The 18,770-nt window shown below is 42.1% G+C and overlaps 1 protein-coding gene and 1 pseudogene across 4 annotated transcripts; both read left to right on the forward strand.

Moving 5' to 3' along the window:
• Positions 1-8,984: 8,984 nt before the first annotated feature.
• Positions 8,985-10,818, forward strand: LOC104610450 (tetrahydroberberine oxidase pseudogene; annotated as a pseudogene). Its single transcript, XR_016080914.1, has one exon. The product of XR_016080914.1 is annotated as a tetrahydroberberine oxidase pseudogene (transcript).
• A 3,547-nt stretch (positions 10,819-14,365) lies between these two features.
• LOC104610452 (hexose carrier protein HEX6) lies at positions 14,366-18,302 on the forward strand. 3 transcript variants are annotated; one of them, XR_016080915.1, is made up of 4 exons: positions 14,366-14,547; positions 14,710-15,032; positions 15,414-17,097; positions 17,181-18,302. XR_016080915.1 is itself a non-coding variant. In XM_088895842.1 (3 exons), exons 1-3 carry the CDS (start codon positions 14,418-14,420, stop codon positions 16,488-16,490), a joined length of 1,530 nt encoding a protein of 509 aa, XP_088751968.1. In that variant the 5' UTR covers positions 14,366-14,417; the 3' UTR covers positions 16,491-18,302. The 3 variants fall into 3 exon arrangements, 1 of the variants encoding a protein (XP_088751968.1); XR_016080916.1 differs by having other exon boundaries at positions 15,414-17,093; XM_088895842.1 differs by having other exon boundaries at positions 15,414-18,302.
• The last annotated feature ends 468 nt before the right edge of the window (positions 18,303-18,770 follow it).

Genomic DNA, 18,770 nt, shown 5'->3' on the forward strand with positions numbered 1-18,770 from the left:
TCTTCAGTCCAAAGGACATGACCTTGTAGCAGTACAGGCCGAACTCGGTTATGAAGGTGGTTTTTTCCTCGTCGAACTGGTCTATCCTGATTTGGTTGTAGCCCGAGTAGGCGTCCAAGAAGCTTAGTAACTCATGTCCCAAGGTCGCGTCCACTAGGCGGTCAATTCTGGGGAGGGGGAAGCAATCTTTCGGGCAAGATCGGTTCAGGTCGGTGTAGTCGACGCACATGCGCCACTTGCCGTTTGCCTTTTTTACCAGAACCGGGTTGGCTACCCAGCTCGAGTAATGAACTTCCCTTATGAACTCTGTTGTGAGGAGCTTCTCGACCTCGTCATCGACCGCCCTCCAGCGTTCTGGGGCTAAGTTGCGTTTCTTCTGTCTAATGGGTCTGACTACAAGGTCAGTGTTAAGTTTGTAAGTTATAAGGCTGGGGTCAATACCAGGCATATCGGCCGCGGACCATGCAAAAATATCTAAATTTTGAAGTAAGAAACTTACCAGTTCAAATCGTAGAGGTTCCTGGACGGAAGCACCGATCCGTAGCATCCGAGCTGGGTCCGCAGCTGAAGTTGGGATTGCGACCGTTTCTTCTGTGGGCATAGCTCGTTCCTCGCCTTGCTCCGTAGGCCGCTCCAGTTCGAGGTCGTCAGACACCTTGGTTTTTCCCTTCAAAGCGGCAACATAGCACTTGCGAGACTCGAGCTGGTCACCCCACGCTACTCCCACTCAGAAGTCTGTAGGAAACTTCATCGCCAAGTAGTAGGTGGAGACCACTGCCCGTATGACACGAGTGATTGGCCGACCTATTATGGCATTGTATGGGCAGGGGGTCGCGACCACCAGGAAATCGTGGCTGAGTCTGACCGCACAGGGCCATGTGCCGACTTCCATAGGTACTGTCACTTTCCCGAGGGGCCTTACTTCCTCTCCGCTAAAGCCCACCAGAGGAGTGTTTGCGGGCTTCAACTCGCTTCTTCACAACTAAAGCTGGTCAAACGCCGACTTGAAGAGAATGTCCGCCGAGCTGCCTGAATCAACAAGCACGTGCCTGACTTCGAAGTCGTTGATCCTTAGTTTTATGACAAGCGCATCATCGTGGGGGTAGTGGACCCCTCGCGCATCGTCTTCCGTGAAGAAAATCGGTTCCTCCGTCTTCGGCCTCTTCGGAGGGTTCTGCTCTTATTATTATTATTATTCTGCTGTACAAAATTTCTCAAGTACCCCAACGGATGAATCCCTCTATCTCGTCGCGGAGATTATTACAATGTTCGGTACTATGAACGTGGTCTCTATGGAAACTGCAGTACAAGTTTTTGTTCCTCTCGTTTGGGTTCCCTTTTAGGCGAGGTGGCCGCTTTACGTACGGGGCATCTTTGATCATCATCAAGATGGGAGCTCGGAACGGCTGGCTTGGTTTCGGCGCTCGAGATAGATCCTTCTGGCTGTCCCCTTGATTGGGGAGTTCTTCTCTCTTTCTTTTCTCAAACCTGCCCCCAGTCCTTTTGTTGATCTCCTCCTCCGTTCGCATGAACTTGTCCGCGAGCTTAAGGAACTCAGCAATGGTCGCGGGTTGGTTGGCCACTATGTGCCACTTGAACTCCTTGTGTGTCACCCCCATCTTGGCCGCCGCTAGCTGAACTGCGGGGTCCAGGCGTGGGATCTGTAGGCATGCATCGTTAACCGCTTGATGTAGCTGCGGATGGGCTCCCCTTCCTTCTGGACCATGCTGTGGAGGCTCTCCTCGGTTCGGGGGCATCGTTTGCTGGTGACGAAGTGCGTGGTGAAGACCTGCACGAACTGGGCCCAGCTCCTTATTGACCCGAGGGCCAGGTTCCTGTACCAGGTGCGAGCCACTCCTCTGAAGGTGGTAGTGAAGGCTATGCACATACATGACTCGCTGGCCCTAGCCAGGTGCATCTGGGACTGGAAGGCATCGACATGGTCGCTGGGGTCAAAGGACCCATCATACTTGTTGAGTGGGGAGAGTTTGAAGTCTCTGGGCATAGGAACTGCAAGAAGTTTTGATGACAGGGGGGAAGGGACTGAGAGGATAGGGGCAGCCTTTACCTCATCCGACCTCGCTTCTCCACCTCGGAGCTCGGGCAGGACGCGGGTTGCGGTTCGACGGCTTCGCCGGCAGTGCCTCTGCTTCTTGGCCGGCGTTGGTACTGCTTGCCTCAGTGTTCCCGAGCTCGATGGGCCTGGACTGCTGGAGGTAGTCCGTGGCTAAGGCGCTGAACCGGTTTTCGGTGCACAGGGGCCCGTCCTGAGAGCGCCGAGGTGATGCTGACTTGATGGATCGGGTTCCCGATTCACCGGCGCATGGCGAGGCGGGGGCAGTCGCTCTCTCTCTCCTATCGGGGGATGAAGCTTGGCTTCTAGAGGGGCTCCAAGCCTGGGAGGCCTGAGCTTGGGAAGCCTCCTAGTGGGGGCGCCCGCCTTGAGGGGAGGGTTTGGCTCGCCTAACGGCGGGGTGCCGAGGTGGGAGCTCACTTTGAGGCAGTTGGGGGAACTGCTACTGGTAGTGGTATTGGGATACATGGTGCAACATCTGTTGCTGATAGATTTGATGTTGTTGAAGCTGCTGCATTTGGGCTTGGATGGCCCGCATGCCATGCACCAAGTCATCATGCTGATTCTGGCTAGTTGCCGGGGGAACAATGGTTGGTTCAGCAAAGGTGGTTCCAACAGAGGGAGGAAGGGAGACGTTCACGGCGGGAAGATTCACGGGCACCATTGTTCATGGCGCATTCAGGCTGGTGATCCCATCCACCGAAAGGGGGATGGTGAACTATCCGATGCACACCATAGGAACTTGAAGTTGTTCCCCGGTGGCGTTCATCTCTGTGCTACGTCCGACATTGTTGGAAGAAGCCATGGGTGTTGGGGTTTCTTGGAGAAAAGGTGCTATGAAAGTTTTAGAGGGAGGCTTTTAGAAGCGTTCCCACAAACGGCACCAATTGATGGAGCACAATCCGGTCGGTCCTATCTGTCAACGATCTTGCCTCTAACTTGAGCAAAAGGTGCCTGAAACGGGGAAGAAAGCGAGTAGTCTCCGGGGAGGAACCGGGTGAGAGTACTCCGAAGCTCAAGTTAGTATTTTCTCAAAGGCAAGATAAAAAACTAGATGGCGCAAAGTTATCACGTACCTCCATTCTTGGGGGGAAGAGGGCCTTTTATAACCACTTCGCGCACTCACTCCCAAGCTCCTGTCAGGTTGGGTATCATTACCTCTATACTTCTGCCAGCTCGGGTGTCATCACCTCTGCACTTCTGCCAACTCGGGTGTCATCACCTCTGCTGGGGCAGACAACCGCCACTGCTCTCTTTGTCGGAGCCGTCTCTGTAACTGGAGGTGGCGGTGGCAGGTGGTCGTTGAAGTGTGACTGTCAAGCGTCAGATCCTAAGTCAGTCAAGTGCGCCGCCTCAAGATACGGACTCCTTTGGTGTCAGGTACGGTTGTTCGGTTCGGCGGCCTGGAGACGAAGTGCCAGAGTGGTGTGCGAGGTGGTCTTGAGTTCGGATAGAAGTGTGACCCGAACTGCCCTGGGGTGGGCCAATTCGGGTTGTTGCCCTTTGCGCTCCTCGTAAGGCTCGGGGCCAAAGGGAGAGTTCAGGCTTCTTTTGGGGAGATCGGACCGCTGGTTCCTCTTCTCGGAGCTCACGCCTTGAGCGCGCTGCCGTGCCGAGCTGTCGCTCCTGCCAGGTCACCCTCGATTGCTTCCTCGTTGGGTGGCCAAGAGGTTGGGCCAAATCTTCCTCCATCATATAGGCTGCCCATGTGCGGTCCTATCTATATCTGATCCGTCCCAATCTTAATAGGACCCATTTATTAAAATTCTATAAAGTTTGGATTTTGACTTTAGGGTATCCAAAACCTGGTACTTGGTTTTATTTCATGCAAGTACCCATCCCCGTCTCCGATGCCCAATTATATATATATATATATATATATATATATATATATATATATATAAGAGATAAAATATGTGGTATGTTAAAATATAATATAATACAATATATAGTATACAATAATTTATAATATATAATATATTAAGAGAAATTAATTAAGTAGAAGTGAGGAAGGAGCCCTATGGCCTATCACATTCTTAATTGGTTAATTTGCAAATTTGGGGCATTTGGGTAGATTCAAGGTGAATCAAAGCAATACAGGTGACTTGTTTGTTTATGAAATTTAAATTTTTATTAGTTAACTTTAAAATTTTATTGACATAATTATTGTTAAATTTAAATGGATTTTAAATTAATATAATTAGGATTTAATATTACAAAATACAAATGGTATCTATTTGTCTAAATTCAAATTAAGAATCAGTTGGTTTGGGCAAGTTTAATTCCAATCCAAACAATATTTCTAGGTGAAATATTTGTCTATGAATTTTATTTTTTTATCAATTAATTTTAAAAATTTATTGATGTAATTGTTTCAAAATTCAACTGGATTTTAAGTTAATGTTATTACGATTTGGGATTGCAAATGCTATATATTTGTCTGAATTTAGATTGAGACTTAATTGGTCTCAATAAATTCAAGTCTAATCCAAGCATTATTTTTAGGTGATATACTTTTTAATGATTTTTAAATATTTATATTTACTTTTAAAATTGTTTTATTGTAATTAAGATTGCATGTCAAAATTCAAATTCAAACTCAATTTAAAATGATAATTTTATTGTAAAATATCTATATATGTTGGCTCTTCTTCAATAGTTGATTTAATATACATCTCTTCAGGTAAGGGTGATGTTCCAGTGGAGGATTAAAAGGCAACAAGAGTTCTTAAAATAACAATTCTCTTATGTCACTTATAGTTTTATTTGTTTTGTTTTGTTCTTTTATATGGAAGCATTTCATGTTAGTTTTTGTTGAATATTGTTGGTTGATAATGAACTTTAAAGAAAAGTTTAATTTTATCATTTGATAATCAGGTGGGACAGGTTGGGGCGGGTTTAATGGGTTTGGAACAGGACATGTCTGAAAAATTGAAAGAAAAAGTTAAACGAGTTTGAGACAGATTTAGAATCAAGGATACCTAGGTGGGTTTGAGAATGGGTATGGCAATTTGCACAGGTACATTGAAAACATTTTTGGACTGGACATGTTCACCCATTCACACCCATTTTATCTTTTGGGGCAAAAAAATAAAGGGGGGCAATTACTATTTTGCCCCACTATCTGTTAGACAGTTTTGTATGCCCTTAGCTTCAATCTGATTTGATGTACTTTTGTTATTTAGTGGAAATAAATAAAGTGCATGTTTGATTCATGTTGTTTGGTATGATTCTGTGTAAGACCCTAAAACTGGACACTTGTAGAGACTTGTGTTAGTTTTAAATGTTCACAGCCATTGGATAAGTCTGGGGAGATTTATCCTGCCAAGGCTGATGCTAGTGTGCCACCAAGTGTTGGGATGGCCTATCTCGGCCACCAGGGTAAGACCCAAGGCACATGCAGTATGGGATTACTTGAATCCTTGAACCGGACCAGATTTCCAGTATTGCCCTGGACCTTGGAGATAGATGGGCAAAATTGGAAAGTTACACCTGACCCCTAGACTCGATTATGACATTTCACTACGTGTCGGATCGGGCTGTCTTTGATATGCCAATCAGTGAGATCCTTAGATGGGGGTCAAAACCTAGGTATGTTGGGACAGTTTGAAAATTCATCTGAGTGGGTGATCATAGTGACGGGATCAGCCCCTTTGTCGGACAAAGGGTAATGATCGGGAATGCACTCTCTCTGATGGAAACCAAACTGCCGGCAGCTGATTTCAATCGTTGGAATTTTGTTTTGCAAAATTAATATCTATCTATATATATATATATATATATATATATATATATATATATCTGTGTGTGTGTGTGTGTGTGTGTGTGTGTGTGTGTGTGTGTGTACGGTTTCAAAATGTTTGCAAATGGTTTTAATTCCCAGGATCCATGTGAGTAGAGAGTGCGGCACTGTTCCATGCAGCCGAGGGAGAGGTCCTCTCTTGTCGGGCAGTGCTTGATCATTAAGGGCTGAGAGGTTAAGTGTAACACCATTTAGGATAGTACCTGATGGGCTAATCTTGCACCTGCCCACAATCCCTGGGTTTTTATAAGATGGCTTGGCCTAGGGACCACTTAATGTAAGTGTTGGGCCCATAGGGTCCATATGATGGGCTCAAGGGTTTACTGAGTTTTTCAGTGAATTCGGCTGGGCCTTGTAATAAAAGCTGAACCGAACCCATGTGGCTGGTGTGTAGATCAATGTTTGGGTCCCACGCCATACAAAGAAGCCCAACTGGGCAGCAGATTGGAAACTAATTAAACACTGAACACTTAATGGGCCAAAAGCCCATTTCGAGCTGGGCTGATATGATCACCCATATATGGGGCGAATCTGAGATTAATGTTAGTAAAAGGATATGGCCTTTAACCTTATCCACTCTAGGAGACCAAATTCAAATTAGATTTGAATCTGGTAACCTCTTGATAAGATCAGGAGTAAGCTAACTTAATCTGCATATAGGATTAAGATTATCCCCTATCCAAATACTGATTTGGATTGGGATAACTCCTAATTAGGAGCTTTCTTAATCAAGAAGAAAGGAGGAGAAACTCAAGTGAAAATATCAGATTTCGAACCAGGGTTTTGAACACAGGGGATACCTCCTGCGAATTGAGACTAGATCTCATACCAAAACTCCAGAGAGAAGAGAAGCAAGTTCAGCCAACTTCGTCCCTGGAGTTCTCCTCCTGCTGCCGCCATTCCCTCTTGCAAGATTCGATCTTTGCAGCAATAGGAAGTCAAGAAATCAATTCTTGACATCAGTCTTGCAGAAAAGACTGAAAAAGATTCGGTGTTCAGAGTTTCCAGAGGATTCTTGCAAAGGATCCAGTGTGTAGGACGCACCCTATTGGTTCCGTTCCATCCACAGCTGTGTCATCTTCAGCAGGAGCGGATCTTGGTTTCTTCTTTGGGCGTGAACACCAACTTTGGGAGATACTGCTTCTCCGGATCAGGTATATTCCTCCCTTGTACTTTTTGGTTCAGATATGGTTCGATTATGATTCAAGTAAGATCCTTGAATATGGTATTCTAAATTTAGGGAATATGATTTTCAGTTGGAAGAATGTAGGAAAATTTTTGAAATTCGTCCACCCATTCCGCAACTTTCTTAGGGTCCATTAAATGGATCCTACCATTCTTTCACTATCATGGTAACTAAAAATGTTATCAAGAGTTGGCCCCTAAACAGCCAAAGTTTTCACCGATGGCTTAAATTAAAGCTGCATGTACAAGGCCAACCTTAGAAAGCAAAAGGTGACTGTACGTCAACCCTCCCATTTGATGTAAGTTATTAAAGCAAGCTTTACCAAAAAGCGAGCTGCTATCACTGAGCTACTTTGATGTAAGCTATTAAAATAAGCTTTACCAAAAAGCAAATTTTTGGCTTAATGATAGGGTATTTGGGTTCATTTGGGAGGGCTAAATATGTATTTCTTTAAAAGAAGAGGCGATAGTATTACGTAATCAGGGGGTGATTGTCCTACAAGCAAATGCTTGTCAAACACATATTCTAGAAAATTTTCAAAAAAATAATGCAGAAAGCTTGCATGTTATTCACATGTTGAGGACACATGGTACATATCTATTTATACGTCACGACTCTTTATTTTTCTATTTTTCCACGTATAGAACTTCTGTCAGTCTGTCACATATTTAACGGGTGAAAACATTGACTGTAAAAAAAAAAAAAAAAAAAAAAAAGTCTAAGCTGATTGTGAACTTGGACACGTTACCATGGATGGAGATTGGATTTATTCCTCGCACTGGGCTCCTCACACCGACTTCACACACATCTTCCATGTATTAAAAATATCTTCCGTATTTATAAATTGTTATTCACAGAAAATGTTATCAATACACGATGGATGTACATATGAATGTAAAGCGTTCATGTACGAAAAGCAGATCCCATTCCACCATGATGTGAGAAGCCAAAAATATAAGCAAAGGGATAAACGTTTCATGCGAGAAAACTTTGTCCATAATTGGGGGTGGGGTCCAAAGTTAAGAATTCAGATTTGTACCCGACACGCACCCCACGTCAAATCTCAATCTTGTATCGGAAACATCTCCCTTGACAACGAGGAGAGAACTAAGGAGAGCGATTATCAACACATGCTCAGATGTGAATGTGGGGTGTGCTCTGCCAAAATTGACTTTAATTTTGAGTTACGAACGCAATGCCATCATCTTGCCTGTTGGCACAGGACTGATAGTGTTTGTTGGCGGTAGATTCCTCCACTTTGGCTTTGAAAAAGCTTTGGCTGTTTGGGGCCAATTTACGCCAGAGTTTGCATCTGCGCCTCACGGGCACCCTACAGTACATCCCAATGGTATATTGGGAACATTTACTAATGACAAATTGACAATTAGGAATGCTGAGATTGGCTTACCATTCCAACAGCTTTTTCCAATTTTGCAATGAAAATATCTCCTCATGAAAAAAAAAACATATAAATTGGAAGATATTCCTATTGGGCATTGGCGCAAGGAGTTCACATCGGCACCCCACAGAGCCCTGTTTGTCTCTTTTATCAAAAGAAAATGGAGTGTAATTACTCTTTTACCCCATACCCATTGTAACATGTACAGCGCAGCAGGTTGTTTAATTTCCTCCAAACAGCTAGCCAAATTTATTTTGGAATAGACGAAAAAAATGAGACAGGTCCAGCTGATTCAGTCATTCAGATCCAGATCCAACAAACAGAAAATCAAAGTCAAGGCTAGGTTCATCAGGTATTCAATTGTTATATATATAGTAGATTATATTAAAAACAATTTTGCCTTTCTAAGTTGAGATGGGGTTTGAAAGTTGAAACTACGTAACTCCAAAATTTTTCTAGTCAACTAATACATATCTTGCAATTATCTGTTTCTTCATAGAAACCATTATAAATAACAGCGCAATTGATTTCTACACCAAGGAAAAGAAAGAAAAGGAAAATGCAGACTTCAAGCATTATTGCTGTAATATTTTCTTTGTTTAGTGTCCTCCGCCTCTGCTCAGTTTCATGGGCTGCACCAGATTCAGCTCACTGGAACTTTTTACAGTGCCTTCACGTCCATTCTAACTCTGACTCTGAACCATCCATCCCAATCTCAGAAGTGTTGTATACCCCAAACAATTTTTCTTATTCATCTCTCTTGCAACATTCCATACAAAACCTTAGATTTTCGTTGTCTTCTACCCCTGAACCTCTGCTTATCATCACACCAACGAATGTGTCTCATATCCAAGCAACTGTTATTTGTTCCAGAAAAGCAGGCCTCCAACTTAGAGTCCGAAGCGGTGGCCACGACTACGAGGGTCTTTCGTATGTATCTGATGTCCCATTCATCATTGTTGACCTGCTCAATTTTCGATCGATCGACGTTGATATAGAAGATAACGGTACTGCATGGATTCAAGCTGGAGCAGTTCTTGGGGAAGTTTATTATAGAGTTGCAGAGACAAGTAAGATCCATGGCTTCCCTGCTGGGAGCTGCCCGACAGTGGGCGTCGGTGGGCACTTCAGTGGAGGTGGGTTTGGTCTGATGTTCAGAAAATACGGCCTGGCTGCTGATAATATCATTGATGCTTATCTAGTCGACGTTAATGGCAGAATTCTCAATAGAGAATCCATGGGGGAAGATTTATTTTGGGCCATCAGAGGAGGAGGGGGAGCAAGCTTCGGTATCGTTGTCTCTTGGAGAGTCAAACTAGTTCCTGTTCCGCCTGTGGTGACTGCTTGCACTGTTGATAGAACCCTGGAACAAGGTGCAACAAAGCTCATACATCAATGGCAATTCATTGCAGATAAGCTCCATGAAGATATCTTCCTCCACATCAACATAGCAGCCATAAATCAGAAGGGGAATACAACTGTTCGAGCTTCATTTGAGTCTATGTTTCTTGGAGGTTCTGAGAAGCTTCTCCAAATGATGAACGCCAGCTTTCCTGAGTTGGGTTTGAAGAAGGAAGATTGTGCTGAAATGAGTTGGATTCAATCCGTGCTCTACTTCGCAGGATTCTCAACCTCTGAATCCTTGGAGGTTTTGTTGGACAGGAGGCCTCAGTCCAAGAGCTTCTTCAAGGCAAAGTCTGATTATGTGAAAGAACCCATTTCAGAAACTGGGTTGGAAGGAATATGGAAAAGGCTTTACCAAGGTGACGGGGCATATATGATCTGGACTCCCTATGGAGGAAGGATGGATGAGATTCCAGAGTCTGAAATTCCTTTCCCTCATAGAAAGGGGAACATTTATAAGATTCAGTACATGGTGAGCTGGGAAGATGAGGGAATTGAGGCATCCAAAAGGCATATAGGTTGGATTAGAATGCTGTACAAGTACATGGGGCCCTATGTATCCAACTCTCCAAGGGCTGCATATTTGAACTATAGGGATCTTGACTTGGGTACCAATAGTAAGGGTAATACAAGCTACTCCCAGGGTAGGATTTGGGGTGAGAAGTATTTCAAGAGTAACTTCAAAAGATTAGTACATGTGAAGAGCATGGTTGATCCAGGTAATTTCTTCAGATATGAACAAAGCATTCCATCAATTCCTTCATGGGGAGAGAAATTAAGTAGGTAATTAGAGATATCTTGCTTGTATTGATTTTGTAATCAGTTGTTTTTAACATTTGTCTTCTCAGTATTTTGTCTACAAAATGTTACACTAGAGCTGGGAGTGGGATATATCTGTATACAAAGTTACATGTTCTTTTAAATAAATAAGCTTCTTCATTTTGTTTTTCCAATTTTTTTATGTGTAATTTTTGCCACCACCTATTAAGGTGGATTCATGGCTGCATGCTAAACTAGGGTTGATTATGGACTGGGTTCGGCCCAGGTTTTTATAGGGTAGTTTGGGGATAAGTTGCTACTAGCATCCATCAAAACGAGGCTAAGAGAAAAGTTGATACTTGTAGGGGTGTCAATTGGACCGAATTTGGTCTAATCTGATCCTGTCCAATATGAATCCATTACAGGGATCAGGTCCAATCCAATGTAATGAATACCTTGGACTATTTTGGATCAATCCAATTTAATGTCTGGACTGTCCAATCTGTTCAAATTAGTTTTAATTTAGAATGATTCCAATCCAAACCTGGTCCATTGACACCTGTATTCTTATCCTTTATTAACGGCAGGATATTGATTCATTCTTACTGAATCCAATATAAATTCATTACGGATGGGTCAGGTTCAATCCAATCTAATAAATACTTTGGACCATTAAGTTTGGATTGGTCCAATTCAATGTTTTATTGACCCATCTAATCCATCCAAGTTGATTTTGACTTGGACACCCATACTTACATGAACCCTGTTTGGTTTGGCCAATCCCTTCTATTTAAAGCCACGAGCAAAGTGGTAAATAATATAAAGCCATAAGGTAAGGTAAGTTTGGGATAAAGGACAATATCTAAAAATTCAAAAGGAGTAAGTGTCACCACCCTTCTCAAAAAAAAAAATCAAGCTCCTCAGATCTTACCAACGCTTTCTTACCAAAAAAACAAAGATCTGAGATAAATTACAGAAGGAAGCTTTCGATACTTACTAATGCTTTCTTATAAAATAAACCTCCGATTCGAAACTCTATGCTTTGATTCTTTCTTTACGTAGATGAGGAACAAAATCTCGATTGCAGCCTAAATACCCACCTTTGTTACTAGATTGCCTTCTGAGTTGCATTCCGCTTTATTGATGTTTCATTCTCCTTCGATCTTCCATTCTTTTCGTTCTTAGCTGAAGGTTTGATTTACAATAAAGTTTATAATTCAGTACTGTTGTTCAGTAGTTTGATCGGATTTTTCCCAGGTATGCCCAATTCCTCTCACCTCAATTTCTAACAGAGAAAACGTCGAAATGCTACAGTGTTTATGGGGTGTTCTATGTGCAAAATGCTATAGGAAGGAGACCACCTTCCCTTCTGGTTCTGGAGATTTTTCGAAATCAAAAGATACTATAGTGCACCGCTTTTGAGCTTAAGTTTAATTTTTTTCATAGTTTTACATTATGAGAAGGTAAAAAGCCTTTATTTTCACGTTAGGATAAGAAGAAAATACAGCACCAAACCAGTTTTATCAATCCGGGTGAAGAAGATGATTTAAGCGGGTTATTTTGACCCGATTTTGAAAACACCGTAGAACATGATATGGGTTGTAGTGATCTGTTTTTGAGTTACCCATATGGTAAATCATTTTGTGGGTGAACCGTTTGCTGTATCGGTGCCCAATATAATTAATTAGCTTTTAGTAATTAATTGAATTAGTTATTAGTGATTACTAAGTAATTCAATTAATTGATTGTATGAAACTATGAATGCCAAATAATTGTTATATGAAATATTAAAATCCACTTAATTATAATTGCACTAATGAAAATCATAGCTAACGAGATAATATCATAATATTATATTATTAATAAAAACTTACAATATGTTAATTTTTATAATAATATAAAAATCATGAAAAATTAATAATTAATTAAATAATCTTAGAATAGTTATAATTGATGATATAATAGTATAATAAGTATTAATTTATTTTTATAAAATCATTTAAAGTCCATTTAAATTTTAAAATAAATAAAAAAATTAATAAAAGTCGCTAATAAGAAATTATTAATAAAATTAATGAAAGTCCACTCATTGCACGGGTCTCAAGTCTCAACTAGACCTGTTCATGGGCCGGGCCGGGCCGGGCTCAAGCCGGGCTTTTACTGTGTATTAACAAATTTTTTTAAGGCCCGAGCCCGAGCCCGGCCCTCATAAAAAGCCCGAAGCCCGAGCCTGGGCCCGAGCCCAAAATTTAGCCTATATTATTATTATTATTAATGTTGAAGCAGTTGAATAAAGAGAGAGATAGATTGAAATTATAAAGAAAAGAATAAAATATATATATATATATATTAAATTATAAAAATATATTTTAATAAATATTATATTATTTATATATTTTATATAATATATAAAATACATATTATATATTTTATAAAATATATAATACTGAGTCGGGTCGGACCGGGCTTTTTTGACAAATCTCGAGCGCGGCCCGAAACACAGTCGGGCTTACTATGTTAAGCCCGAGGTCAGGCCCGCGGGCCTAATTATATGACCAAGCCCGGCCGGGGTGTGGGCCGGGCCGGGCCGTCAGGCTACCCGGCCCATGAACAGGTATAGTCTCAACTAGTGAAACTTTTTAAGTGCAAATTCTCATTTATTTTTGATTCAAATTTTACCTTATTTTGTTGGTTGTAGTACAAATGGAATAAAATAAGACCTGTGCTTCAAACTCAAATGCATAAATGGATCAGGCCATTTCATAAAATCTCAGATGTGTTTGTTTGCGGTGCAATTTTATTTGCACTAATACAAATGCATGGGAGTGTAAATAAAAATAATGCAAATTCTGGTTTAATTTCATTTTGGATGTTACTTTATTTTGCTTTACTTGTACTGCAATCGAATAAAATAAAGTAAATTTTAAAATAAAAATAAATCATAAATTGCACTAAAATCATTTGCACTGCCTTGATTTTACATCAGTGCAAATAAATTCGCAATACAATCAAACACAGCTCCTATTGTCAAGTGGTTAACCCACAGGCAGCTTTTGCTTATTATCGGACTTTTTAATGGATTAATATAGATTTGTTTATAAAAACCACAACAAAAACTACTTTATATATGTATTATATAATTATCTGGTTTGCATCATCAATGAATTGGCCATGTTATCAGGTGTTTGATAGCGAACCCCAATCAAATCTCAAAATACAACCACATATTTTTTGAATTAGAATCTGCTCCTCACACAGATGCCTCACAATGACTTATATGTTTCTCACAAATGGGTGCCTCCTATGTATTGAAAACATCTTCCATGAATAATAATTTATAAATAAGGGAAATATTTTCAATGCATGATAGGATGTATGTGTGAGGTCGGTCTAAAGCATTCTGTGTAAGGAGTAAATCCGGTCTCCAACGACCTTACAAGTACATCCTATCATGCATTGGAGACATCTCCAGTAAATAATAACATATAAATACGGAGATGTTGCCAATACACGGTGGGAAGTAACTGTAAGGTCGATGTGAGGCGCCCTTTATGTGGAACAGACCTGGCCTCATATTTTTTATGCTAAAATTTCTATACACTCGAAAGTAAACATTGTTATTTGACTATTTGACTTAATGTATATCCGGATATCGCATATGCCCAATTATTGGTTGCACTACTAAAGCCCAGTCAATCAAGACGGCTTCTTTTGTCCTCTTTCTCCATCTTCTGAGTCTAAAACACATCACTCTTTCTCATGGCTGTCAGTGGTCATCTGTGGAGATCAGCTCATGGCAGCGGGATTTGCAGTTGCAGGCGAAAACAAGCGCTACAATGGAAGGATGACCCCGTTTGTCATCCTTTCATGTATGATGGCTGCCATGGGAGGAGTCATCTTCGGCTATGATATTGGAATTTCAGGCAGGTTCTCTTACTTACATCTCATTTCTCCATTTCATCTTCCTCTGATATGTCACTGCCAACAACCAAAAGGGCGTTCCCGCAGAACAATATATCTTTTTCTTTCTTTCCCATTTACAATTCAATCTTTTAATTTCTATTGATTATGAGACAAATGTGAAGGTGGGGTCTCTTCCATGGAGCCATTTCTTAAGAAGTTCTTCCCAGAGGTTTACACAAAGATGAAGGACGACACCAAGATAAGCAACTACTGCAAATTCGACAGCCAACTCTTGACCTCATTCACGTCGTCACTCTACATAGCCGGTCTGGTCGCTTCCTTCTTTGCTTCATCAGTAACACGAGCCTTTGGGCGCAAGCCTTCCATTCTCGCCGGCGGTGCCACTTTCCTTGCCGGCGCAGCTCTTGGTGGAGCTGCTTTCAACGTATATATGCTTATATTAGGCCGAATCTTGCTTGGAGTTGGGGTGGGATTCGCTAATCAGGTAGAACACCAATCTCCCCTTGCTTACAATTAACAATTTTAGTACACAAGCCACTAACTTCTGGCTTCAGAACATGCCCAGAGTCTGGGGCTGAATTCCGAGCTGAGCTCGAGTAAGCTCGTTCTTGGAACAGGATGGAGATGTGACGGCATCTCACAGATTTATCACTCTCCCAGGAGAGTACAGGATGTGGGTTTTGAACAAAAAACTTGCCACATGTAATCCATTCATTGGATGGACAAGCACCTCCCAAGTAACTTCGGTGCCGGACCCACCATTACTTTGATTGGCTGAGCCCAAGTTTGAATTGTTGTTAGCTAGAGCCTAGAGAGAAGATAAAATTAGGTAGTAACTAATCTTTCTTATATATATATTGTGCAGTCGGTCCCACTATATCTCTCAGAAATGGCTCCACCACAGTACCGAGGAGCTTTTAACAATGGCTTCCAGTTCAGTGTAGGCATCGGAGCCTTATCAGCAAATCTCATCAACTTTACTACTGAAAAGATTAGAGGTGGCTGGGGTTGGCGTCTCTCTCTTGCCCTGGCTGCAGTCCCAGCCTCAATCCTAACTCTTGGAGCCATTTTCCTCCCTGACACCCCCAACAGCCTTATCCAACGCAACAACCAGGAGAAGGCCAAGAGGATGCTACAGAGAGTTCGAGGGACCACAGACGTCCAAGCAGAGCTGGATGATCTCATCCAAGCTGGTGACATCTCTACTGAGGCCATCGGGGATCACCCATTCAGAAAAATCCTACGAAGCAGATACAGACCTCAGCTGGTTATGTCAATGGCAATCCCATTCTTCCAACAGGTGACAGGAATCAATGTGATTGCCTTCTACGCTCCCATATTGTTTCGAACCATCGGCCTGGGCGAGAGTGCATCTCTCATGTCCGCTGTGATGACTGGAGTTGTGGGTACTGTCTCGACCTTCATATCCATGCTGATAGTGGATAGATTGGGCCGACGGGTGTTGTTTGCGATAGGCGGAGTTCAGATGTTCGTCTCACAGTTGATGGTGGGAGGAATAATGGCTGCCAAACTTGGGGATCATGGTGGTTTGAGCAAGGGAGACGCTTATCTGGTACTGGTTTTGATTGGCATATACGTAGCTGGTTTTGGGTGGTCATGGGGTCCATTGGGGTGGTTGGTTCCAAGTGAGATTTTTCCACTGGAGATCAGATCAGCAGGACAGAGTATTACAGTGGCAGTGAGCTTTCTCTTCACTTTCATTGTTGCTCAAACGTTTCTGTCTATGCTCTGCCATTTCAAGTCTGGGATCTTCTTCTTCTTCGGCGGATGGGTGGCGGTGATGACAGGGTTTGTTTATTTGCTTCTGCCAGAGACCAAGAACGTGCCTATTGAACAGATGGATCGGGTGTGGAGGGAGCACTGGTTCTGGAAGAGGATTGTTGGAGAGGAAAAAGAAAACAAGAATGGCGGGGCAGCATGATTATCTTGAAAGAACAAACAGAGAAAAGAAACGAATACAAATGAGTCAGAAACCTTCAGCAGAGTTTTCATTGTTACTTTCAAATCTGTGGACTGTGGATATTATCGTTGTTTCTGCTGTGCATAATTTACGATATCTATTTATTATCTTTTAGACAAGAGAGATATCAGAGACATAGGCTTTAGCTGTTACAATATTACTTTTACTTCTTCTCTTACTATAAAATTTATATAAATCATACATTATAATGATTATTGTGTTACAGAGTGTAGAAGAAGCTATGTGAGACAAAAAAAAAAGGGTAAATTTTTTAAATTACCCTTATGGCTTAGTTAATTGATTAATTCTATCCTGTTGAAAATTGACTGTGTACCGTTTTTGATAATTGACTAACATTAACGAAAAAAGTAAAATATCCGTTATACCCTTATGCGAAATTACATTTTTATTTCTGTTTTTTAACTTCTCAATCCCTATCAGACACAGGCTGCCATCGCCATCGTCACCGACGACGGTCGCTGCAAATACCGAACAGTGGAAGTCCGGCGGAAGTCGATTCCGGCCGACGACGAACGGCGCTGGAACCACGAACTTCCGCCGGAGGTCGGTGAGTTTTTTTCTCCTCTGTTCTTCATTCAAAATCCTTTCTTCCTCTGAATCTAATCTCTCTCTCTCTCTCAAACGTCCCAGATCTACAGCACCGATACATGGTGGTTCCGATATATAATTTACAGTAAAGTCACATAGAACCACATGCGTGTCAGAAAAGGAAGGTCTTCGGTTATCGTGTTGGGAGCTAATAGGGCCACGTTATTGTAAACAAACGGGATCTCACACGTGTTGGGCTATTAGGTTGGAGAGAGAAAACTGGTGCTGCGATGGATGGCCAAGATGCACTCTTGTACGCAGAAGAACTACGTCAGACCAAATGTACCTGTCGGAGGCTACCCGTGACGTTGACGGGCAGCTGCCCGTGGTATTATGGCCCAGGGAGAAGGCTCAAGTCTCCCCTTTGTTTTAAGGAAGGCCCCCTGTAAAAAGGCAACCTTGGAGGTCATTTTAACGGGTACTTTGGAGTGCGGAGGAAAGATCTCCGATATCTCTATTCTCGCCTCCAATTGTTGTTCTTCTATTCTTAAGAGGGTCAAAGCTCAGCTTTAGAAGAACTGTCTTGTCTGGGTTTTTTTATTTTTTATTTTCAGCGGAGGAACTAAGAGAGTTGGTTCTGGCTTCTGTGATGTTTTAGGGGTTCTTGGTTCTACTGTTTCAAGGTCAGATTAACAATTGTAATGGCGGAAATATGTTGTGGAGTTGTTAGTAAAAGCGAAACGGCGGCATCGTGCGAGCCGATCTCCCAAGCTGCCAGGTGCTGGAGGATGGAGATTCGACGGTTTAAGTTTGTTGCTGGAGTTTCCATATCACAGGAAAATTGCCGGAAACGGCCGAGATTGGATGTTTATGGGACTTTGTCGCCGCGGGATTGCAAAAACGCAATTGAGAACTGTGGCATTAACAGAGTGCGAGAGAGTTTGGTCGTGTCGGATGAGGAGTCAAATACAGAGGAAGAAATGACTTTGAACGAATAACAGAGGAGAAGAAAACTCACCGACATCCGGCGGAAGTCTGTGGTGGTTCCAGCGCCGTTCGTCGTAGGCCGGAGTCGACTTCCCCTGGACCTCCGTCGTTCGGTATTTGCAGCGACCACCGTCGGTGACGATGGCGATGGCAGCCAGTCTGATAGGGATTGAGTTAAGTTAAAAACAGGGATAAAAATGTAATTTCGCATAGGAGTATAAACGGCATTTTAAAGGTTCAGAGTTAGTGAATTAGTTAAACTAGGTAATTTAAGAAATTTATCCAAAAAAATTATAATGCCTGAAATGTCTAATTACTCAAATAATTGATCAGAAAATGAATTATGGATCTGTCCCAACAGATTCCCGATGCATAAAGGTCGATGATCAAAGAATAAAGCGTTCGCCTCAAAAGATAAAAGAAAAGAAGAAAAGAAAGATTATGCAAGCTGTTTGGAAGATCTGGGCCCAGCCAAGTATAAAGTTCAGCCAATTCTGGGCTTCCCTATTTTCTTTCCCAACAAGATGAGTTGACGAGTACAGAAAATTCTCTTCTGGTTCAAGGCAAGCCTGTTTAAATTTCTGTTGGTTTGGTGTGTCTCACAGACTCAGAGTAAGCCAAATCCCTCTCACGAGGACACGCGTACTCTTACCAAAATGTGGGGCTTTATGTTCCATTCTCAACTGATCTCTTTCCAACCACACA

This window comes from Nelumbo nucifera, chromosome 1 (assembly GCF_055504915.1).
Source record: "Nelumbo nucifera cultivar China Antique chromosome 1, China Antique-T2T, whole genome shotgun sequence".
NCBI classification, from domain to species: domain Eukaryota; kingdom Viridiplantae; phylum Streptophyta; class Magnoliopsida; order Proteales; family Nelumbonaceae; genus Nelumbo; species Nelumbo nucifera.

Coding starts and splice junctions, on each gene's coding strand:
- LOC104610452 (XM_088895842.1), top strand. CDS start 14,418: ATGGCAGCGGGATTTGCAGTTGCAGGCGAAAACAAGCGCTACAATGGA. Junction 14,548..14,709: donor CTATGATATTGGAATTTCAG/GCAGGTTCTCTT, acceptor ACAAATGTGAAG/GTGGGGTCTCTTCCATGGAG. Junction 15,033..15,413: donor GGGTGGGATTCGCTAATCAG/GTAGAACACCAA, acceptor TATATTGTGCAG/TCGGTCCCACTATATCTCTC.